Source organism: Akebia trifoliata, chromosome 4, assembly GCF_017979445.1.
Source record: "Akebia trifoliata isolate Shusen 1 chromosome 4, ASM1797944v1, whole genome shotgun sequence".
Lineage (NCBI taxonomy): Eukaryota > Viridiplantae > Streptophyta > Magnoliopsida > Ranunculales > Lardizabalaceae > Akebia > Akebia trifoliata.
The window spans coordinates 11,029,213-11,054,629 of NC_141378.1; the positions used below are offsets into that span (position 1 = coordinate 11,029,213).

The 25,417-nt window shown below is 32.4% G+C and overlaps 2 protein-coding genes across 2 annotated transcripts; both read right to left on the reverse strand.

The window, feature by feature from the left end:
- Nucleotides 1–306: 306 nt before the first annotated feature.
- On the reverse strand, nt 307–5,757 carry LOC147403740 (wax ester synthase/diacylglycerol acyltransferase 11-like). Its single transcript, XM_086439457.1, has 4 exons — nt 4,945–5,757; nt 2,549–2,893; nt 2,092–2,229; nt 307–833 (listed from the first exon to the last, which is right to left on the reverse strand). Exons 1-4 carry the CDS (start codon nt 5,704–5,706, stop codon nt 684–686), a joined length of 1,395 nt encoding a protein of 464 aa, XP_086295583.1. The 5' UTR covers nt 5,707–5,757; the 3' UTR covers nt 307–683.
- Nucleotides 5,758–14,823: 9,066 nt separating this feature from the next.
- Nucleotides 14,824–25,103, reverse strand: LOC147403741 (polyadenylate-binding protein RBP47-like). Its single transcript, XM_086439458.1, has 6 exons — nt 24,746–25,103; nt 19,872–20,352; nt 16,257–16,315; nt 16,047–16,177; nt 15,842–15,938; nt 14,824–15,293 (listed from the first exon to the last, which is right to left on the reverse strand). Exons 1-6 carry the CDS (start codon nt 25,016–25,018, stop codon nt 15,117–15,119), a joined length of 1,218 nt encoding a protein of 405 aa, XP_086295584.1. The 5' UTR covers nt 25,019–25,103; the 3' UTR covers nt 14,824–15,116.
- Between the last annotated feature and the right edge of the window lie 314 nt (nt 25,104–25,417).

Genomic DNA, 25,417 nt, shown 5'->3' on the forward strand with positions numbered 1-25,417 from the left:
CTATCAAATTCATGGCTAACTTGATTTTCAAAGTGTTTTTCTATGATCCCTCCTCACGAGAGCATCAACTTGATATTGAATGAAGGATCTCAAAGAAATCATCTCCACATAGATTATTGGTGAAGACTGGAAACACTGCTAATCACTAGAAATCTTGTTGCATTAGGAAGATGAGTTGATAAACCGGGCTAGGGAGTGTCTGCATAAATCCTTAAAAAAAAAAGAGTTGGAAAGGAGTACTTAATGGACAAATCATTTGTTGAATAAAATTCAAAAGAACAACCCTGTCATGGATCCACATTTTTTTAATTTTTTTTTCTGCTAGTTTTCATGGATCCCATATCACTCAACAAAAAGTCAAAAATGAACCCAACAAAATATCCCAATGTAAAACGCCCAATCATCACTACATCAATTCTTCAAGAGAGTACATCCTACATAGCAACCCTAACAATCTTCTATTAATCTGATAATTGTGTAACAAACAGATCACTACCTCCATTAGGAGTCCATAAGAAAAGTATACAACAGGAGATCCAAAATAATTAGAAATTTTTCTACAAATATAGAGATTATTAATTATCACATATCAAATAGAAAATAAAGTAGATATGAAATAAGATATATATATACTCATCCCATCATTCCCCATCTGCTCAGGATTTTTCATTCAAATTAACACTTCACATATCCTTCCCACGAGCTGCCTCAAAAATGTTTTGGACGGCTTCTTTCATGCAAGAAGTGAAGATTTGGGAATCAATAAATCTCTTTTCCATTGTTGCCACCAACCTTAACTGTCCCATGTTAGTAACTATAGTGAAGGAAAGACTCTGCAACTCAATAAACCAGTAAGAATAATTGTTACCCAATCTTAGCTAATCAATGAAAGATGGAAATATGAGCTTTGAAAAACCATAAATCAAACATACCAATTTGAAAACAATTTAGTCTTTTTTTTTTCATTTTTCATTTTTAATCTGTAATTACAATCTACATCATCTATAATAATTCTCGTAAGCTCTTGAGGAATGAGAGACTCATCATCTATTACACAATAATACTTGTGTTCCCTTCCCTCAAAATTTACATGGTCCATGAGCAAGTAAGGTTTATAAAATTCTAAAATAAGGGTTCGTATTTTTCTTTTACCCAAGAAACCTAGAGTAATATAAAATAAAAATTAAAAGAAAAAAAAAAGAACTTCGAAACTTTCCAATAAAACGCCCCTATGATTCAATGAGCACATACCTTTACTAGAGAATCCATTTTCAGAGGATCAAATTTAGAAAATTATGTTTACAATTGAAAATGTCAGTTGTATATTCCGAAGCACTAACCTAAGTACTTACAAAAGTTTGACACATTTATGACATCAAAATGCTATGCCAATTACCAAGAGTATGATATATGCAAGCATATTTATTTTGAAACATTATCACTTGTTTATTTTTTGTTACATGCCAATATTCTGCTTATTGATCCCTATTTCTTTTGGCTAATAAATTGATCCCTGTGAAACACATTTAAAATTGACGATATTGGCTAATCTTGGTAGATAATTTAATATATATGCAATAATTTAGGCTTGGGTTCCATTGACTTAAGAAAAATGATAGTCATGAAGAAAATAGACGATCCCAACCGGCAGTAAGCCTGAAATCCAAACTGTTCGGATTTATGCGTATCTTGACAATAATATTCCATTGACATTCATCTAGAAAATAAATCCTAAATGTTAGATTTCGCACTTATGGTGTCTTTCTTTTTTAGTCATTTAATTTATTGTTTTGCTATGTAAGAAGAAAATATATTAAATGAAGCACAGAGTACAATGTGACAAGAAGTGCCTAATTTACAAGTCTAATTAATGTATCAATGGCACCCGAGGCAAAAATTTAAAGAGTTGCAATGAAGACGTTTGATACGATGATTTATAGAGGATTATATGTTATATACATTTATCTTAGAAGATATATGTAGTTACAAGATGTTTTCGAATGATTTTAGATGAAGAATTAATGCTACTAATTGGGAAACTATAACTATTCAAAGTTGAAGAATAAATATGAAAAATGAAATTTAATCTACCTGAGGTATTCCTGTCACAATGAAGAAACTATTATTAACTGGACTATCGGCCATTGCCATTTGTTCCTTTGGACCAACCACATTTGTGATCATGGTAGTTGAATTCTTAAGTCTTGAATGGACGAATTGAGCCACTCCCTGTTAGAAAAAGAAAAAAACAAGAAGTTACTCATTCTTAAGATGAAAATTTTGGTATCAAAAGTTTTCAAAAACGGATGAAACTTTTGGTCAAGATACAAATCAAGTAGATTTTAAAATATTTGTCTATCATTCTGTTATATAATTAAAAAAGAAAAAAATCGCAGAGGTATAAAGATAAATTCACTACAAAAGTTTTCATAAGTAATTTGAAAATATTTCAAAATCCTATCTAATAACGTAATTTGACCAAAACTTTTATCTGACATGCATAAATACCTTTCCATAAATTGATAGAATCAAAACTTAAAAATCTCACCTTTGGTCCTTTGAAGCATCTCAATGTTTTTATTATCGGATAAGTGAGATAAATGAGCATTGAATTTTTCATCCTCTTCATATTCGCCTGTGCTTTGATGATGAAATTAAGGGGATTGACATTTTCAACATTTGTAAAAATGGGAATCGGTGCATACGAACATCCTGAATGATTTCCCCATATATTTGCCTTCAACATTTCATCGATGGTTTTGTACCCTTTAAGCATTCTCATGTTAATCATTACCACAGATGTCATACGTACGCTACTAGAAATGTGTCCCATCTTCGACATGTATAAGTTAATCACATAGTATATTAACCCAATAATTACGTCGTTCAGGGTCTACAAAAATAAAAAATCACAAGAGTTGGTATTGAAAATTCAGCATGATTCTCATACATATACTAGAAAGATTAATGCAAAAAATTTCTTAATTGACTTATTATAGGGTTTTCTTTCAAATGTGTGCCCTAATTCTTTGAGGGTAACTTAATACTTCTTGGTAAAAAAAATTCAAATAAATGCCCCATCATTTTAAGAAAAGTTTCTAGAGTATCAAAAATACTCTTTCTAACCTTTTTTTTTTATTTACCTCGAACCAAGTTTTTCAACGGCCATGGCAAACAATTCTGATGATTTGTAATAACGATAACTACATATTCACAATTTTAAAGATTTAGAAGAATTTTTTATAGCCATTTCTCTATTATTATGCATGATTTTTTGGATGTTTTGTGAAGATTTATCTAACGGTAAACTCCTACATTTCAAAAGTGATGATTTCACTGTTTTTGAAAATAGGCAAGTTCTCCATTAGATATGGATCTTCATAAAAACGCCTAAAATGTGTATAAAATAACAGTACAACAGATATTCAGATGAAAAAAAAATAAGTTTTAATTAAGATTGAAGTTGAACTTCATAGATTTTTTTTTTTTTTTTTAATTTATAAAAGAAGCAACAAATTCATGTTATTCATTTGTCATTCACCATCACAAATCATGGGAATGGACCGCAGTGCCTTTAAAAATTCGGGTAAGGTAAGAGATGTGTGAAAAAGGGCTTTTAGTTACTTCAAAATTTTCCTTAAGACTCGAAGGCATTTAGTTGAAAAACTTTACTAGCTGAATTGTTCATTTACAACCTAAAAATTAGGGACATTTAGAAAGTAAATCAATCCTATATTATACGTTGACATGGAAGCCACTTTGAGAAATTTCGTGAAACGGCTTGGCTCGAGTTAATAAAGGTAGCTCGTATGAGCTAATGAGTCAACTTGAGCCAGGGGTGTCAACGGGTTGGTTTCAGTCATATTTTTCCCATTCTTGTCGGGACCCATTCCAATTTTAAAATAAATGAATCAGCATTGCTATAATTCATGAGTACCCATTGGTTCTGATTCTCAAGGAAATACCTTTTATCCTATGAATTTAAGTTTTTTTCTTTCAAAAACTAACATTCATATATTTTACAAGTATAAACTTTGAGGTGATACGACTTTTTTAAGTTATAATAAGGTTGAGTGTGTATTTTCCTCCACTCTCAAGTATAGCATATCTCAATTAAATCCCATGCATGACCCTCTTTTATTCATAGTCCTCCCCTTTTCTTATAAATCAGTCTTTTAGAGAAGTTGATTGGTTAACATTCAGAGCACTTGGTTCATATAGGTCACATGTTCAATTTTTTCCACCCTTATAGCTTATATGAAAATTTGAAAGTTTTATATAATATCTATTAAAATTAAAATGTGGGAAAATCTTCTACCATCTATATAATAAAAATAAATGACAAAATATATAGAAACAAAATCGGTTTAAACCCAACTCTATTTGGGTATGGGAAAAATAAATCTATAAAGATGAAAAGTATTTATGGTTCCGTGCATACATCCACGTTAGTGCAATGTGAATTGCGTAGTCACTTCAACATTTTTTATAAATTAATACTTTAAAAAAAGGCAAATTTATCAAAACATGCACCACATTTCAATCATTTATCAAAACGGTAAATTGTAGTAATTAATTTTGAAAATGGTAATTTTACCGTTTTTACAATTAATGTTTTTTACCAAAACAGTAAAATGTAAATTTTTTTTACCGAAAATACCCTTTTTCATTTTTTTGACTAAAATTATGAAAAAATCCTCTCCTCTTTCACATTTCTATTTAGTGTTGGGAAGATTAAAAAGAAAAGAAAGATTTAGTTGGATTTTAATTTATTTTTAAGGTTAAAATGATAAATACATATGTAAAATAAAAAAAAGGTATTGTTGGTACAGTTTTCGGAATGGTAAAATTACCGTTTTCGGAATTAATTGTTACAGTTTACCGTTTTTTGATAAATTATTCTTAAAAAAATGAAGGAATAAAAAAACAGGAAATAAAGCTTACCCCTCCAACTTGAGATTTAACCTGCTTAATATGTTCAAGGGATAAAGAAATCGAAGTAATAGAAATTGGCTCGAACTCTACTCCATCTTTTCCAGATCGAATGGCAGTTCGACTATCTTTAGAAAACCAACCCTTCCACAAAATCCAAACCAGATCAGTAGCGGTGTTCATGAACTTAGAAGTAAAGCTCCATAAGTAATTGCTCCCCCCTTCATTCTTCCTCAAAGACAGAGATGGGAATGTGAGAGGAAGAGAAGGATTATCTGCTCTTCTAAAGGTATTACCTACTAAAGCAATGAAAGAGTAACCATCACCGATTGCATGGCTTAACTTATACACCACAGAACAGTTACCATTGCTTGTTGGGTAATTGATCAGATGTATTTCCCATAGAGGCTTGTTCTCTAGGAACCTTTCACTAGCTATCTTTGACATGTAATCGGTTAAGTGTTCGTCGTAGTTGGTTGGCGATAAATTTGCGGGGAATTTAGGGATGATGACATGGTCTTCTATTCTAACATCAACTTTCTTCCACCTTGGAAGATCTTTCTTACTGGTATCAATCACACTGGAAAGGCGTGTATTATAGGGTAAAATCTCATTTCGCAGAATTTCGAGTATTTGAGTTTTGTGGATTGGATTCTCTAACTCGAAAACAGCTAAGATGGTTAGAGGTAAGACAGAACTGCTGAAGCATTCTGATATTGGGCTTAGAGGTGGGAGAACTTCTTCTAGGGTTTGTTTTGAATTGTTGGAATCCATTGCTGATGCTCTCTCTCTCTTCCTCGATTTCTGAATAACTCTAAAACGTTAAATATGTCAGCCACGAGTAAACACAAAACACAGTTCTAAACCGACAACTCTCTTTCTGAATCTATCTGCATTTATTTCCTTTTATCAGTTGGTTTTTCTTTCTTCTTTTTGGCCATTTTTTGTATTAGAGTCGTGTAGGAATCACTGATGCTTTTTCACTCGTATCTCGATGAGAAGCATCTATGATTCGTACACACTTCCACGTTAGGAAAGTGAGATATCAGGAACAATCTTGAGTTCACTTCAGCATTATTCTTTGTATTGAGTTATATCAGTTGGTCCCTCTTTCTTTCTTTTGGCCATGACTTAAATTTCACTACCTATATTCTCTGTATCCAATAAATTTCAGTATCCAACAATTTCAGAAAATTATAAGTGAGACATTTAATTTCTTCTTTATTTTTTAACTTACAATAAGGTGACCTCTTCAGTATTAAATTATTTTTTTTAACCTTCAACATGGGATCTCATTATAATTCTCTATGTTTTTTTATTTTTTATCTTTCATGTCTTAATTCAGAAACTGTAAAAGCTTCTTTCAATCTCTATAATATAATGAGGGGCGGGGGCTTAATCATCTACCCTAGGAATCAATGTTGAACGAAACTACCTTCGTAAAGTTCGGATGCACGTTTAACCCAAAAATTCAAATATCTAAATTGTTTGAGCCAACCTACTCTTTCTTATGATAAAATTGCAAGTAGATTAATGATCAAAGGGCAGTCAGGTGTACTGTTTCAATGAAGGAATACAAAAATAATTGATCCTATCCACCAAGAGCAATGCCTTATCTAGTTGAGCCCTTATACGATCTCTTCCCCACTGTTAAGAAAACATGAGCAATGGATAACGAAAAAAGGACAAAGGAAGATGCAATCACACATAGATTTTAGAATAATTTAACAAAACGGTACAGTTTTCAAAATTAATTATCAAAACAGTAAATTGTAGCAATTAATTCTGAAAATAGTAATTTTACCGTTTTCGGAATTAATATTTTTTACCAAAATGGTAAAAACAGTAAAATGTAAATTTTTTTTTTACCAAAAAATACCATTTTTTATTTTACATATGTATTTACCATTTTAACCTTAGAAATAAATTAAAATCCAACTAAATCTTTCTTTTCTTTTTAATCTTCCCAACACTAAATAGAAATATGAAAGAGGAGAGAATTTTTTCATAATTTTAGTCAAAAAATAAAAAAAGGTATTTTCGGTATTAAAAAAAAATTATATTTTACTGTTTTTACCGTTTTGATAAAAAAATATTAATTCAAAAAACGGTAAAATTACCGTTTTCGGAATTAATTACTACAGTTTACCATTTTGGTAAATAGTCAAAATGTGGTGCATGTTTTGATAAATTTGCCTAGATTTTATGTGGTCCCTCAAGGTTGAGGTATATTAACGAATCACACCAATTACACTATGAAGAGAAAACTCATCGTTACAAATTAAACCCTTTCATCAAAAATAGATGGAAAATGTTGAAGTGGCATTAAATTGACATCGATTCACACATCACTGACGTGTATGGAACCATAGATGTTTTTTAGAGTGAAAAGCATCTATGGTTATGTACACCCCTCCATGTCAGCAATGTGTGAATCAATGTCAATTTTAATGTCACCCCAACACGACTCAAAATAGATATATATACTTCTAGGTAAACCTAACTAGGGTTAATACCAATGAAATTATGAAAATACCCTTGAAAATTTTCTTTCCCCAAACCCTTATCTTTCGATCAGGACAAATCCTACCCACTTTTTATTTTATTTAATACCATATTAAAATCTCCTATTGTAATCAATATATTTGCTAAAAATACTTTTGGAAGGCTATTAATAAAATGAATGATTCCATTCCATGGAAAAGAATAACCATCCTCTTTGGGGTTATGGGGGTAGAAGAGAAAAGTCAATAAAGTTGGAAGGATATCACTGAAAAATGAGTAATATAGGAAAGCCAATAAAATCGAAAGGGTATTCTTGAAAAGAGAGATAGAAGGAAAGACAATAAAATTGTAAGGGCATTCATGAAAAGAAAGAGAAGAGGAAAGACAATAAATATAATAATTATCCGAGATTTGTAACAAGACTAAATTATAATTCCTCTTTATCTGGGAGACAAAAGGGAGTGGGGTCCTAAAATTATAGTTTATTATATTGATAGACGATGATGATTGGGGAACAACTATTTGATATAATTTTTTACTACAATGTAAGGATGCCGTCCATTTTCACAATCTTTTTTACAAGTCTGGTCTTTAAAAGATTTACGACATCCAAACAATTTAAAAAATATGATATATACACCTAAGGAGGAGGGTTAAAACCTAACTTCCTCACCCTAAATTTTGCTGCATGGATCTTTTATTAAATACAAAAAAAAAAGGAAGGTTCTTTGGTATGTACGGGGAAAGATAAGAGGTGGCCGGATTTTAATCCTCCTCTTAGGTATATCCAATAAGTATTGAATAATGCTAAAGTGACTTCAAGATTGGACCTCACATTGCACATCTTGATGTGAAAGTGGATAGAAACCATAGGCACTTTTTCACTCGTATATTGGGAAAAGCTTCTGTGATTCCCATACACTTCACGTCAAGGTGTGCGGTGTGAGGTCCATACTTTGGGTCACTTCAACATTATTCTAAAAACAATATTCTTAAATGACTATGGTTTGCAGTGGGCCAGTGGCTTTTATTTGCCAAAAATGGTTCGAAACAAATCCTTTATTAAATTTAGAGTCGTGCTAAATTGACCTCATATCGTACGTCCTGACATGAAAGTGTGTAGGAATCATAGATCCTTTTTGACTCGTATCTCGATAAAAAAACATTTATGGTTCCTACACACTTTCATGTCAGGATGTGTGATATGAGGTACAATCTTGATGTCACTACAGCATAATTCTTAAAGTAGAGTTGTACTGGAGTGGCCTCAAGATTTGACTTTATATCACACATCCTGACGCGAAAGTACATGTGTAGGAACCATAGATGCTTTTTCGCTTGTATCTTGATAAAAAATATATATGATTCTTATACACTTTCAAGATGTATGACATGAGGTACAATCTTGAGATCACTTCAACATTATCATGCAAGAACGCTCTTATTATATAATAAGAATAATGTTGAAGTGACCTCAACATTGGACCTCATATGTGAGCACACCACCACGTGAAAGTGGATATTTTACTTGTATCTCGTGCAATGTGAGGTCCAATCTTGAGGTCACTCCAGATCTTCTTTAAAAATCCTTAAATTACAATTAAACCCTTGTAATACATGGTTTGTAGTATAATTAAAAATAAATCATCTTGACATTTATTTAATCACCAAAAATTCCGTTATTGATAAAAATTTTAAAAAAGGGTTGTGATCATGCCCTTCTAGGAAATAAATTTCTTGAAAAGTATGATCTTAGAAAAAGAGATTTCTTGAGCAAATATTTGCCCGTGTTATTGGAAAATGATAAAGTAGAAATGTGAAATTCTTCTACCAATAGAAATTGTAGGCAATATCTTGATAATTAACGACTAAGATTAGTTGGTCGGGAGTAAATTTCTCTATCCACCAAAGATTTCCAATTAAGTCTTGGAGATAAAGTAGATTTTGCCAAAAAAATTGTAGGCAATATCTTGATAATTAATGATTAAGATTAGTTTTTGCCAAATCTGGCCCTTCCCTGGACCTGATTTTAGTGTGTGTGTGAGTGTGTGTGTTTGTTTTGAGAGGGTGGGACTTCTTACCAAATTCCCCTTACTTTTGAGGGGTATGTTGATAGTCCAATTGGTGAATGTTTTTCTTTTCTAGTGCTAATCAATCTAACAAAAGTTTAAGGACCAAAAATCTCTTTTAATATAGGGATAATCATCGCAAAGACCATTTTTTTGAAAATATGCATAAAACAGTCTCTTCTAAAAAAATATGGACTAGTACCCATTTGATCAAATATTAGTTTAAAAAGGATTTTTAAAGTAAAAATGTCGTAATGACCCTTTCAACAACTTTTGAGGTTTAAAGAAACGTGTTTGAGAATATTAGAGGTACTCCTATGTTTTAAGATTAATACCATGACCTTTGACTACGGTCATCTCTTATATAACAGTGAAAAAAATGGTTTAAATGAAAAAAAAAAAAAAAAAATCATTGTTTTCTCTTCCCAAAATTAGTAATCGTTAACTTACAAAGATGATGATCATGATGATAATGGAGATGAGTATGGTCATCATCATCATCAAACTTATTTCATCTATGTATATTAGATTTATTAAAATATATAAATAATTTTAAATAATTGAAACATAATTTTAAAACTCAACTTCAGTGTTCATCAAATTGATTCAACTAAAAAATTAGCAAGTTGACTTAAAAAGTAAAATTATTTTCTATTTTTAACAAAAATATTAATAGCCAAATAAATTGGTCAAGTTTTTTATTAGATTTAGTATATTTTTTAAATTAAACCATTTTGTAAAGTTGTTAAAAGAGTATTATGGTATTTTCCTTGAAAAATCTTCAAAAGATTCTTAATAGGTTGATATTTTATTAAGAGTTGTGATAATATGACGCCCCTTTCAAACATACGCCCCCCATCACAGAACTGTAGATCATTTGCCTCACATAGAAAAAGATTTATGATTATGCGTATCCCAATGCAGATGATCTATGATTTTGTGATGAGACATGTGTTAGAAAAGGGCCTCAAAAAATCATTATACTTTTATTAAGTGAGATTTAAATGGTCTGTGTTCTTTACTAGGTTACTACTTAATACATATTCTCAATAAAAAATTCTTCACAATTATATTGTTTTATGTGAATAGTCTTTTTGTCACTATAATATATGCAATTGGGTATGTCGCAAAAATCTCTCGTACATTGGGAAAAGCATATGTGATTCCCATTTTTATACACTTTCACGTCAGGGTGTGCGATGTGAGGTCCATTCTTTGGGTCACTTCACCATTATTTTAAAAACAATATTCTTAAATGATTATGGTTAGTAGTGGGCCAGTGGCAGTGCAAATAAATTTTATTTGACAAAAATGGTTGGATAAAAGTCCCTTATTCAATGTAGAGTCGAGATGGAGTGATCTCATATCCTAACATGAAAGTGTGTAGGATTCATAGATCCTTTTTGACTTGTATCTCGGTGAAAGCATTTATGGTTCCTACACATTTTCATGTCAGGATGTGTACGATATGACATACACATAATTCTTAAAGTAGAGTCGTGCTGAAGTGACCTCAAGATTTGACCTCATATCACACATCCTAATGCAAAAGTGCATGTGTAGAAACCACAAATGCTTTTTTACTTATATCTAGAAGAAAGAATATATGATTTTTACACACTTTCACGTCAGGATGTGCAATATAAGATACATTCTTGAGGCCACTTCAGCATTATCATAAGAGAACACCTTTATTATATAATAAGAATAATGCTGAAGTGACCTCAAATGTGAGAACACCACCACGTGAAAGTGGATATTTCATTGTATCTTGTGTATGAGGTCCAATCTTGAGGCCAATCTTCAAAAACCCTTAAATTACAAATAAACCCATGTAATACATGATTTCTAGCATAATTAAAAATAAATCATCTTAACATTTATTTAATCACCAAATTCCATTATTGATAAAAATTAAAAAAAAAAAGGGTTGTGATCATGCCCTTCTATGAAATAAATTTCTTGAAAAGTATGATCTTAGAAAAAGAGATTCCTTGAGCAAATATTTACCCGTGTTATTGGAATATGATAAAGTAGAAATGGACACTCAGATCAAATATTACATTCTGATTAAGTATCATCCAACTCCAATCTTACTTAAAGTGTAACGTTTTATTGGACAGCTCATTTCATCATTGTAATATATGCATTTTGTAAAGATTTATCCTATGTCGAGCTCAAAAAGTAGAAAAAAAAATCAAAATTGCCAAGATTAATGTTTAAATCAGTGATTTTCATTTTTTTTTTTTTAAATTCGGCATTGAATAAATCATTCCAAAATATCCAAAACTATATGTATAATAATGATAAAACATAAGCCTAGAGAAAAAAATGATAATAATGGTGAAATGAAAACTTAGATCAAACGTTATATACTTTGATTAGAAAAGCAAGGAAATGAGAATCAATTGACTAACAGATAAAAGATTTGTTAATATCATCAATAAGAAGAACATTTTTTTTAGAAAAAAACAAATCAAAAGATGTACTAATAGGATCCAACCAACCTGAAATATGGGAACAACATTGTTATCACCAACCACGAATATAAAAAAATAAAAAAAATCAATTGGAGCAATTAGATCTCTACCCAACAAAAGGAGGGTGGGTGGAGTGTCCCTCAAGGATAGTGATAGGTTGATTTAATTCACCTTATCCTTATTTATAGTCTAATACTTCAATAGATTTAATATAAAAAAAAGTTGCCCCCCATCATGTGTCATATTGAGTTATACGTCGGTGTCACGATTTCATTGCATTTTATTGTGATGTAAAATTCACTATAGTTTGGTAGTCATCGGGAAATCTCTTGTCAAATCATTTTTGTGTTTGGTTGATAACTTGATATTAATTGTAACGCAAGAATTTCTAAATGATTTATTATTAAAATAAAACGTGGAAATAAATTTAACTTATTTGATCTTAAGGAAGAAATTATTTAAATTACAAAAGTGCCACTAGTACTTTCCGCATTAACTTACACATGTATTTACAAAAATATTCCTATGCTGACATAAATACTTCCAGCCTTGTCATAATAATATGCATATGAATTTACAAAAATACCCTTATGAGAGAGGAATATTTTATAAAAACATTAATGAGGGGTATATATATATATATATATATATATATATATTTTTTTTTTAATATAATGTTAATATGCAGGTAAACATTTCTTTGATGAGACATATTTTTGTGGATTCATATACCTGTCAGTGTAGTAAGTACTGAGGACTACTTTTGCAATTTAAAATTTCCTTGGACAAGAGTATTTTTTTCAATATTTAATTAACTATAACTTTGATAAAGGGTATTTTTATAAATTTATGTGTATATTGCCATAACAAGGATTGAGAATATTTTTATAATTTGATTCTTTTTTTATAAGGGATATTTTAATTATTTTGATATACATAGGTTTGAGTTGAATAACTTTGCAAATGAATTATTGCCGCTGATCATTAGCTGAAATTTCTTGAGAATTTACGTGGTCTATGCAAATTTAATTCTTAGATGAACCATGCAATTTTTTTTCCAATTCAAATCATTTGCATTCTATTACTAAGCACTCATAAAGTTGATTTCATCAAAGTATTTGCAGGCATACCAAGTATGGTCTCACTTACAATTATATATTTGATTCCTTGCTTTGTCCATGACTTAGTTTTTTATGAACTGCTCTAATTTAACTATTAATTGAGATTTATTTCAGTTTTGTTTTTTGATAAATTCTATTTTCACCGTATGTGGTTTGGCATAATTCTTTGTTGACCCTCTAACATTTTAACAATTACTCTTACCTCTCTTATAATTACCGGGCAATCTCACCTACCCCATCCTTCTTCTTCCTTGATCATCAGATTCAACTCATAAGGTAGTAATGTACATTTGCTCCATTTTCTTCACTCGGAGGGTTGAGATCATTTTTTCATTTTTCATTGCTTATGGACATAAGAATGAAACTCGGACATTCATCAAACATGCTTAAAGTGTTGGGAAATGGCATTGATACAATCTTGTTCCATCCCGTCCATCAAATAGTTAAAAAATGAATTCTTACCTTTTATAAATACCATATTACCTTCTTATAAACAAAAATATCTCCGTAAAACTGGGTTCACCAATAAGAAAATAAATGCCTAGATGGACCATTTTTATAATTTTAAAATCTAATTATTTTCATATTAAAAATGGTAAAATAACATTTGAACTTTACCACCACCCACGAAAGGCGAGGTTGGTGCAATTGTCATAATGTTAGGTGTCCACAAGAGCCAAACCACTAAGGGTCAAAGTTTAATTTACCCTCTCTGTTTTTCATGCTTTTTAACTAAAAAGAGTAAAATTCCAATATTTTCCTTGAGCTTCAAACAGAGCTCTTAGCAGATATGGATATTAAATCTAGATCAGGGTCAAATTTGAATCACGCTTAGATCAAACCAATTCATCATCAAAGACTTATCCAAAAGATTTGAGATCAGCTGAGCAAATCATATTCCTTTGTTCTTCAATTTAATTCCATACCATACAGCAAAATGAATTGTGTTCCTCCATTATACTTTGTCCAAAGCCAAAGTACCGTTATTGAGAGATAACTCTGTCCAAAATCATGTTTTCTGTTATTTAGAGAATTCACACATGCTTCCACTTATCTCCATTCCACCCCCAATATGACCAAAAGTAAAACTTAAAAAAACAAAAAAAATTCAAGACACAAGTTGTGAAATTAGTGAAAAAACAAAGATGACAAAATCACACAAAACACAAGGATTTGGCAATGTGCCAACGTCCACGGATCAGATCAACAACAATCATTAGTTTCTTGAGTTTTACAACTCTAGAAATATCTATTTATAAAACCAGGCGTTGATTAAACACATCCTTTTACACAATTGCCCTTGTCATAACCCTAAAAAATTTGGGCTGTCCTTCACCCTCATCCGTTGAGCGGGGGATCTCAATTAGGGGGGGGGGGGGGGGGGGGGGGTCTGCACCCCTGCAACTCTGCATACCACCATCCGAATACAAGACATTTACACAACACCATTAACCCACATCCCGGCCTTCAGCCTGGACAGTAACTATTCTTGGAGAGCACAAATTTCCAATATAAAGACATCATTCAGTAATCACTCTTACCAGCCTTGGGTGAGTGGGTATGTGTGTGACTTGAACTGAACCGTGTTCAGCTTGGAACAGGTTTTAAACTACTAGACCAACTTTACCTATCAAACATAATATTTTTCCCTCGCCTCTAACAAGAGAGGATATAAGTAAAGGCATGGCCCCAAACCAAATCCTGTAAGAGCTGATATGAACAAGCATCCATTTTTTTTATCTAATCCGGATCTTATTTTATTTTGATGAAGCACAATGCATCACCATTTGCATGCCCACAATTTCAAGGTCGAAAAACATTTTTTCACTAGTCTATGCTCTCTCAAACATTAACTGAATCCTAAGAACAATCTGGATTGTCAAAATTCAATCCTAGATCACAACAGGAGTTGTTACTCGTCGTGACTATTAACACAACCCACCCAAACTACAGTTGATCCACCTAGTGAGATCATGCCAAATGGCTACACTAAAAGCCAATTTTGAAGTTCAGCTTACTTGCTGTTGGTTGTTGCCATAGACGGGATAAGTCCCATATGCTGTAGCAGCAGTGGCAGCGTACATGTTTGGATCCTGAGGTGGCACCGCAGCATAGCTATATCCATCATAAACCTGCCCTCCATAGTATCCTCCATTCCACTGGTTACCAGCATCTCCTCCTCTCAACTGTCAAACCCCATGTATACAAACATCAAGTAAGAGATAAGATACATTGATGATCAAAACTTGGAACAACACTTAAAACATAGATGACTGGTCAAGGGCTAAAACTCAATAAGCAATCAACTCAAGCCAACTTTCTTCTTCTTTTTTTTCCCAATTTTTAGAGCTGCTATTGGCACCCCAACTTTTACTTATTACACCTCAATTAAAAATAAAGAAAACAAGTGAATGGTTGAGAATAAGTAAAAGTTGGGGTGCCAATAGAAATTCTCATTTTTTTCCCTAGATTTCTATTTGTTGGGTTGAGGATTTTAATGAGCTTAATCATAATTGTAAACAACTACTGAAATTGTAATGTTTTGTTATGTCGGGTGTTATAATTTGAGCCAAACCTTTGTAATGTTTTAAGTGTGTGTTTTAATCTTTAATTTGGGTATGATACATAATTTAAGAAATTGTGGTTTAATAAGTAAAAGTTGGGGTGCCGATAGCAGTTCTCTTTGTTTTTTTTTAGGCCAAAAAAGTTTTGAAGTGTAGCGGTTCAATGTTACCTGCTTGTTTGCTGGGTTGCGGCCCCAAGAAAGCCGAACTGTCTGATTACCGATCACAGTCCCATTCAACCTTTGCAATGCCTCCTCGGCATCATTTCTGAAAAGAAATGTTAGACAGGACAGGACAATTCAGGGACTAAAAAGATGATTCTAGCTAATTAGTCTGCATTAAGAATCTGTGATAGACAACCTTTAGGAGACGTACCTGTTAGCGAACTGTACAAACCCACATCCCTTCCCAACGGGTATTTTTACAGAGACAATTACACCATATTGAGAAAATTGTTGCCTGAGATCTTCATCAGTGACATTGGGGTCAAGCCCTCCTACAAAAATCTACAATAAAACACTGATCACTGACAGTAAAAAGTATACCAGCTGATGGCTAACCACTACAGGTGAGGAGCGGTCTTACTGTTGTGTTACTAGAATCATCTTCAGCCTGGGCAGAGGCACCATTTGATGCATAGCCACCTAACAACAAAGAAAATAAATATGACTTCCGTGTAAGAATCCAGATTTGAAGAAACAAAGTCATCTTATATTCTTCCATCAAACACCCTGGGCTAGCGCAATAAGAAATCATTCAAGTAGAAAAACAGGCCCTTATGGTCAAAATGGATGCACAAATACCTGCATTTGGTTCAAGTTCAGAATTCAGACCAATAACCCATGTACTATCCACATACAAAGCAATCCCACTGTTCAAATTTCTAAGCATGTGGTTTGTGCTTAGTGACCAAAATGTGGAGCGGGAGCGGGAGCGGAAACGTGAAAACACCCAGTTGAAAATATCTTAAGGTGCAAAGCGCCTCCAAAACGTTATGTATTGAGTTATGTGTAATATACTTAAATATCAATTTTACTATTGTATACTTCATTTGCTTTAATTAATACATCACACATCACTACATACTAATAGATTCTTTACATGACTCCACCATGGTCCATGGTTGTTATATTTTCACTCGTCCTACATCCATTGCTTGTTTGTATTTTTTTGTACTATTTATATAGCTCGACTATTTTAAAATTGTTACTATGCTACTCACCACCTCCAATTAATTATGACAAAACAATTCTTGATCAATATAATTATTACCAATTAATAAATGTTTTAATGATTGAAGCTCCTTCTATTTTTGAAGGATTCAAATTAATTCTATAATTACAATAATATTTTAATTTTTTAGTCATTACAATATTATTGTTTCTAATTGTAATTCTCTGTAATAATTCATTATAATATTTACATTTTAGGAAATACATAACTAATAGTTATTTAAGAAATAAAAAATACTTAATATGACAGATGAAATGAGATTCTTTATATGAGCGGGTTTTAACATTTTGAGAGTGGGGATTGGAGAAGGATTCATTCCGAAAGTGCCTGAGCGAGGTTTCAAAGCGTGAGCGACACACCTAACTGAAAGATTGGGTAACTTGTGTCTTGACTTCAAAATGAGTTGATTTGCAGTGAGGTACATCTTTAAATTCACATAAAAATTCTAGAGGGCCCTATACTTGTTTTTTTTACTTTCTTTTTCGAGAAAAAAAAGCTAAACTTTTGCGCCAAGCCGAATGGCTTGGGTCTATCTTTCAACTGATAAACGCACAACCCAAATATGTCCATGTGATTCAAGCTACGAATTGAGTCCACACCAAATAAAAATGGGTCGGACCAAGAATCAAATAATTTGGTCATGGGCCCCACATACAAGGAGATGGATGGGGGTAACAAAAAAGTCTCTAAAACCATTAAAATTGGAATGGATATGTGACACAACATATGCTATTTTCAGTCACTAAATCACATATGCTATGCTGGGATATGCAATTGACTGATTTTGGGATATTATGTACAGTGATTGTGTCTTGGGGCATTAAGTTAATTTTTCGACCTATTTCCTAAAAATATATCATTCCCACCCCACTTATTCCAACATCACTCTAAAATTGTTTCTTTCACTCTTCTACTCTCAGATGCTTGTCTTTAAATTCTATTTTCACTACTCTTCCTCACAATTTTGAGTTTCATGCATTCTTAGACACTTGTTAAACATGCACATATAATAAATTATAATGAAATTTGGTAATAAAAGATTACACAAATGTTTTTTTTTTCTTCCAGAGTTATTGGAATAATTGTAATTTTTTCCCATTCTCCAATGTTTCTTATTTTTTCCATTTAAAAAAAACAAAAACAAATTTGTTAAGAGATTGGTATGATGTATATTAGGTCAAGTAAATGGGATAACAAATGGTTAACTGGTATTTCCACTAGCATAATTAATGGAGTCCACCAGAATAAATAAATTTTCATATTTATTTAAATAATAGAAAAGGAGGAAATGTGTCAACCCAACTTGGGGTGTAAATTGTTTTTGATTAGCCATTTGATTCTTTGGGGCTGCCATCGGGATCACAATCTTGAAGGGAATGATGCCCCAAACAGAAGCATAAATGCAAGGAGAAGTCTTCCTATATGAAGATAAATCGTTGGAAATGCTTTTGTGAACCAAAGTGGTTCTTCATCATTCATTAGGGTTTTAACAGAAAGCAGTTAAGAGAAGGGGTAATTTAAGATGCTACTTGGCAGAGAGATTTGTGAAGGAATAAACTGAAACAGAAAGTATCCCATCTAATATCAAAGGATTGAAAACCCCTTAACCAAGTCAAAGTGAGAAGCATATGAGGGAAGCTTCAACTCATTCTCTTCCTTATTCAACCCAAATCTTACTTGGTGGTAGAAGATGCTCCAATGGTATGGAACTCCACCATGACCTTTGGTGCCCAAATGTAGGGTCAATTTCATGCCATTGGAGAAGTGATGGACTAAGGTATTGGGGTTATTGCTTCATATCTAATGTGTCAGTTAGATGATGGACAAACCTCAACTGTTAGTTTGGAGCTCCAACGTCAATCAAATTCCCCTAACATTCAATCGGTTATGGATGGAAAGGTTTTCCCCACTCATAAAATTGTGAAAGGCAAAGTCTCACTTAGAGATTCTCTGGACAAGGTGAATGATGAATTAAACATATAGGTCTAGCCACCAGTACCCATGTCAAATAGGGTTTTGAAAGAAGTCATATTGGAAAATGGGTCCATTAGTACACAATAATAGTATATGTTTTGCACCACTTCTTTAAGCAGATTCTAGACTAGATGCACTTATTTAGAAAGGATGAGCTCGCTAGAATGTTTGAATAATTAAGCGTAATATTTCCAAATCAATTTGGCATTTGAAATGCTATTATCAGCACGCTAAAGGGGTTTTGGAGTCCTACGACGGGTCTAGCCTGGACACAATAAATCCAAGTAAGCCTTCATCCTTGTAGCAAAGCACTATCAAATCATCTACTTTCTTTAAGTGATGAGATGTTCCCTATCCAACGAAAAAAGAACTATGCCTAGGCTGTCATGCAACAGACTGCTACTTTGGACCACTTTTTCAAGTCTTAAGAATGGAAAGCCTGGCAAACTCCTACCTATCAGTTCAAGATTCTCTAAAACTTCAAAAGTATTAGGAGCTAGAACAGGATTGTAAGTAACTACAACTAAATCTTTCAGATAGCTGCTATTGGCACCCAACTTTTACTTATTACACCCCAATTTATTAAATTATTTATCACCCTGATAAAGATCAAAACACCATTCGAATGTTACAAAAGTTTGGTTCAAATTATTACCTCAACATTAGTAAGCATTATAACACATTCAAACAACTTTAGTAGTGGTTTACAATTAGGATTAGGCTCATATACTTAGCAAAAAAAAAGAGGATTAGGCTCATATAAAATCCTAAATCTAACAAATAGAAATCGAGAGAGAGAGGCACCCCAACTTTTACTTATTGTCAAACATTCATTTATCTTTTTTATATTTATTGGGGTGTAACAAGTTAAAGTTGGCGTGCCAATAGCTGCTCTCATTTTTTATCTAGGATTTCGTGGAAGCAAAACTGTCAAAATATAACTCAGAAAACTCTATATGAATTTGCAAAGCTAGGATAATAATTATCACATACCTTGAGAAGAATATTGCTGTTGGTATCCAGACGACTTTCTCGGGGTAGCAACACCTATACGCATGGGCCTATTAGAACAATATGCACCATTCATTTCAGTTATGGCCCGTGATCTCTCATTATCATCACCAAACCTCACAAAGCCATAACCTTTTGAACGGCCAGTATTTGCATCAGTAACAACCTTTGCACCTTTTACGGATGGATATCTACAAGCAAAAGTTTCTTGTAATACGGTATCAGTAACGTCTGAAGCTAAATCTCCTACAAATATAGAGCAGTCTGAACCAACATCTGAACGTCTATCACCAGTACTAAATGACGCCCAATTCAGGCGAAAAGGTTGTTCTGTGTTAGGCATTGCAGTTCCATTGTAGCTTTGCAGAACTTTCTCAGCCGATGCTCGTGAAAAGAACTCCACAAATCCGTACCCCTCTGATTGACCGGTCTGCTTGTTACGTATAACCTTTATGGAGATGACCTGCGTATTTCATATTGCCAAAAGATCAGAAACTATAGGCATATTGAATGGAAACAGAATATCTGGAAGCCTCTGATATATGAATACAAACATGACCGCATTAACACCAAGTATACTAGTGGGAATGCATGTGCAGGTCAAGTAATGACATCTCTTACTTTTTATAATTTAATTTTTTTTTGGAAAAAAAAAACTTTCTGTATCTTTTTTTCGTTCAACTCTCTGTCAATAAACCCTAATACAATCTATAAATAAAGAAAATCTCTAAGAATCCTACCAAAACTAAAATATACCAAACAAAGAAACTAGTAAAACTCTAATTTTCATAATTAAAGTTCTCCTAATTTCCAACCCTTATACACTTAAATAAAAAAGGATCCTAAAGTTATCAAAACTACCCCTTCGCCCCAACCCCCAAACATAATACTAAGTCCATGGGCTAATAAAACATGAAAATAAGCCCTAAAAACTTAAAAAATAACAACCTAAAACGAAAAATTAAATAAATAAATATATATATATATATATATATATATATATATATTCTACTCTTTAAGACTTGATGTCCCCATCAGTAGTAATTAGAAAAGAAAATTGAACTCAGATCATTAGATCAAGTAGATATACCTAAATACCATGACTCACTCCTACCCTATCCGATAGGGTGAATTCAAAAGCATATGCAACTAAAGATTATGAAGTTTCAAGTTTGCAATTACTGAAAGCACATTGGTTAGGTAACTTGAGAAGTAGCATCTTCAGATGTTTGTTAATTATCATAGCAATCCTTATTTGTGAGATAGAGATGCTATAAATTACAAGTAATTGTTCAAGTACTAGTTGCGAAATATGGGAAGTAATTTTACATTAAGGTAGTACATGACAAACTGCTACTCTAGTTGTGTCTTAAGAACAAAAAAGGATGATGAATGCATACGATAAATATCAGTTGTTGATGATTAGGCCAGTGGAGTAGAACCACAAGTCCATGGTGGCTTCTGCGAAGCTTATGAACCCTAGAAAATTTTCCAAGAACTTATTTTAGGTTATGTAGGGCTTGTCACCTAGGAGGCCAAGGAATGATGTCCATGGTTGGAGATGCCCATCCTAAACATAGTTACCAATTTGGGTGTACGACAAAAAAATCATTTCAGGATTAATTTGAGTACGATTTGGAATATACATTTAGCAGATCGTTTAAAAATTCAGTCAAAAATTCAAAAAAAAAAAAAGAGAAGGCAAAAATGCAATATGAGAATGATTCGGGTATAATTCGAGCTCAACACTCTAGAAAACTTCCAAAAATTCATGTGCATACATATTAAAATTTTCACATTACTCATATTCAAATATTTAGAAAACTCCCCTATCTTTTTAATGTTTATTACTTTTATATCTCATTTTTCAAATCACCACCAATATCCTTCATTTTTTAACTCATCCATATGTAAATTAAGAACATTTTTTAACTCATATTATGCAAATTAAGAACATTTGATACTTTTATGCATGTTTATCAAACATTTAGGCCTTATTGCAAATCAATAATACTTGGATACCTTTACACATATTTATTAGACATTTTTTATTTATTCTAAAATAACATATATAAGACAAATTTAAAACTAAGACATCATTTTTTTTTTTATGATTAATCATACTATTAACACAAATCCAATAATGCAAAGCACATACTATCTTACTTAATTGAGTTACGAAGACTCAAGTTCAAAACATCTGAGAGGAGAGGGAAGCTATATAAAAGGAGTGAAAAAAATTAACCGTTAATCGATAGTTGTGAGATTCGATAACAAGCAATGGTTAGTGATTGTCTAATGATGAAATCTTTTAAGTGCAAAGAGAGAATGATGAAAATATTATTATGCGATATTAAGATAGATTTTTTTATATAATAATTTGTGTTTTTAACACTCTTAGAAGAAAGTACTTTTGATTTGCTTGATTTGGGAAAAGAATAAATCATGAATGATTAGAAAAATATCAAGAAGTCACAAATTCTTACAAGGAGTTGAATTGTACGAAAGTTTTAATCCTTTTTTGTATCATTCCGAAAATTTAGGAATAATTTACAAATTATTCGAAGAATTACTAACTATGATCCTGAACTAGGGCATATACCATCCTTTGTGATGAAGAACAATGAGATTGACAAATAAAACATGATGGGGACATTAAAGTCTAAAGAGTAAGAGTAGGTTCTATGTTTATTTACTTTTCTATTTTGAACTTTTATTTTTATGTTTTATTGACTCATGATCTTAGCATAATGAGCGTAGTTTGGTAACTTTAGTATGTTTTTTTATTTATGTTTATAAAGGTTGAAAATTTAGGAGAGATTAAGTTACGAAAATTAGAGTTTTATTAATTTTTTTATTTGGTATTTTAGTTTTATTAGGATGCTTAAATGAGTTTTTTATATATAGATTGCATTAAGATTTTTTTTACGGGGAGTTTGATGAATAAAGAAATAGTTTCTTCCAATGGAGGCCTTGGTGTAAGTTTTTCATCATTCTTGGTGAGAGTACAAGAAACCCTTGCTATGATTCCAAGGTTCTATCTTTATATCCCTTCTTTTTCTATTTTAATCTTATTTCTCTTTTATTTTCTAGTTCATGATTTTCTTGCATTCTAGAACTTTTGAATTCTTGAATTCTACAAATCTCAACCCTTAATCCTTAACCTACAAACCTAAACCTTTAACCTTTTCCCTTACCCTATTGAAATATTGTAACTACAAAACTTTGTATTTTACCTTTCAACATATGGACATTGGGATTGTGATCATAACTGCAAAATGTCAAAATTAAACCCTACAACCCAAATACCGTTGGGTTTACCCTATCGTAGCCCAAATCATTGACCCAATCTCAAACCAGATTCCTTAGCCCCTTCTTTAATATTCTTTGTTCATCATCTTGTATCAAGTATTAAGGTCTAGGTTCAGGCAACACAAATCAGCAGATCGCATTGAGGGAACATGAACCCGACAAAAATGTTCTTAGAAGAGCTAACAAATATGTTGTTAAAACTTACGTCGAACGCGGCACTCTCGGGCATATTTTCTCTTCGTTCGTGATTGTATAATAAAGGAAAATGAAAAACACAGACAACTACATGAACAACAAAATGAGGAGCTCAGGCAACAAAACTTATGTTGTAAGTGCAGCAATCATCTTGAACACTATAAATTGGAGTGCTCAAACTGGAATAATGAAGCATATGTGATCCAAATCCATGAGCCTAATGCTAATTGGGCTTTTCGAAAGAAAGAGCTATGGAGTTTGGCTGAATAAATAAATAAAAATAGGGCATTTGGCCTCAAATATAAATATCTCATTCTCATTAGTTTCAAGGTTGACGCATGGGAAGACCTATATCTTATCATATTAGGGTTTTGTAGAGAGTTTCCCATAGTGATTCAACCATTTAGTTGCAATTTTCTCTCCCCCCGTATAAAAAACAACTCCCAAGTCAACCAGCCACACACACTTCTCTTTACCTTGTTTTCTCTAAGATCCACCCTTCTTTAAAAAACTCTTAGTCATCATGGTCTTAAAAATCTTCCTAGAGCAAGATGACTAGGGAATCTTTCGTTAACCATAGAGATTTTCAATGTGAATTGTCCTTGACATTGACTCATCTAACATCCGATATGACCCATTCTATATTTTTAAAATATTGGCCAAGTTACTAAACCGGCCAACTTGGGTTTTTGTGCTTTTTGATACAAAATAATTAATTTTTAATTATTTAAATATTTATTATCAAAATAGAAATATGATCCTGTGACAAAGCATCTTCAAATCCACCTTCATAAATAAATAAAAAACTATAATTATTTGAATATAAGTATATCTATTAATAAATAATTCTAAACCTAGTTAAACAGTTTATCTCATCCTAGAGTAGATCACAAGATGACTCGGCGAGTCAACTCGGAATCGTTGGGGGGGGGGGGGGGGGGAACAATAAGATGCCTTGAATAGAACAGATAGCTCGAAATACAGAGAAACAGCGAATTGAATCTATGTTGAACACCCCTCGGCAAATAGTTGAAATAACATTGTATCTGATCGAAAATTCACAATAACAACTAAATGAATAAAAAAAAACACCTAGAACTGTAAATCTAAAACAAACTCTTCCATGAAACAACCTCATCAAACAATAAATTAAAAAAAAAAAAAAAAAAAAACAAAGATTAAATAAATTCTTCATAAACGCATCCTAATTCCTCAGATTCACAAATCGTAACTCTTCATAAATATATACACCGCATGAATTTCTACAACAAAGACAAGAATTTTTCTACAATAAATCAAATCTAAGACCAAAATAAAAATAAAAGATGTTTAGAAACATAAAACCTAACCTCTCCAGTGTGAGCAAAGCAGGTGTGAAGATAATTCTCATCCATCCAATAATGGAGATCCCCAATCCAGATCGTCTTGTTCTCCTCTGTCGATCCTTGTTGCTGTTGTTGTTGCTGCTGCTGCTGTTGATGGGGATAAGCCATGTAGTGTTGTGGGTAGTGCTGAGGTGGCATCATCTGGTGGTGTTGCATCATCATCGTTGCTGTTGGGTACTGCATCGCCATCCATTGCTGCTGCTGTTGCTGTGGATCAACACCGTTGGATGGTTGCATCGTTACTTCCTAGAGATACGAAGCAGAGAGAGAGAGAGAGAGAGAGAGAGAGAGACGCCTGGGAAGGAGAACCAGGACGAGAAAGAGAGATACTGTTGTGGTTTGTGAGGACTTAATAAGGGAAGATAGATACGGGATACGGGGATCGTTCTAGCTTGACGCGAGCCAAGTTATTGACCGTTGGATTAAATTGAGAGACTTTTGTTTCGACCATTGGATTTGAAGACTGGTGTGATACAGCGATACACGATTTACATTATTTCGTGTCGGTTCTTTACGATTGGCCGCCAACTCAATAGTGTTTAATGAGTGATAATCTTGTACGTACGCTAGTTTTTGGCTATCCAACTTCTTATCTTTCTTTTATATATAGTACCACGTGTCAATCTTCTAAAGTTA

Bases quoted from the DNA above. Each gene is read 5' to 3' on its own strand.
- LOC147403740 (XM_086439457.1), bottom strand. From the start codon at position 5,706: ATGGATTCCAACAATTCAAAACAAACCCTAGAAGAAGTTCTCCCACCT. The intron at 2,230-2,548 runs GTGAGATTTTTA...TTTTTCTAACAG, and splicing joins GATGCTTCAAAGGACCAAAG to GGAGTGGCTCAATTCGTCCA. The intron at 834-2,091 runs GTAGATTAAATT...ATTGAGTTGCAG, and splicing joins TTGTGACAGGAATACCTCAG to AGTCTTTCCTTCACTATAGT.
- LOC147403741 (XM_086439458.1), bottom strand. From the start codon at position 25,018: ATGCAACCATCCAACGGTGTTGATCCACAGCAACAGCAGCAGCAATGG. The intron at 16,316-19,871 runs GTATGTGATAAT...CTTTGTTGTTAG, and splicing joins ACAGCAATATTCTTCTCAAG to GTGGCTATGCATCAAATGGT. The intron at 15,294-15,841 runs GTAACATTGAAC...GGGGTTTGACAG, and splicing joins GCAACCCAGCAAACAAGCAG to TTGAGAGGAGGAGATGCTGG.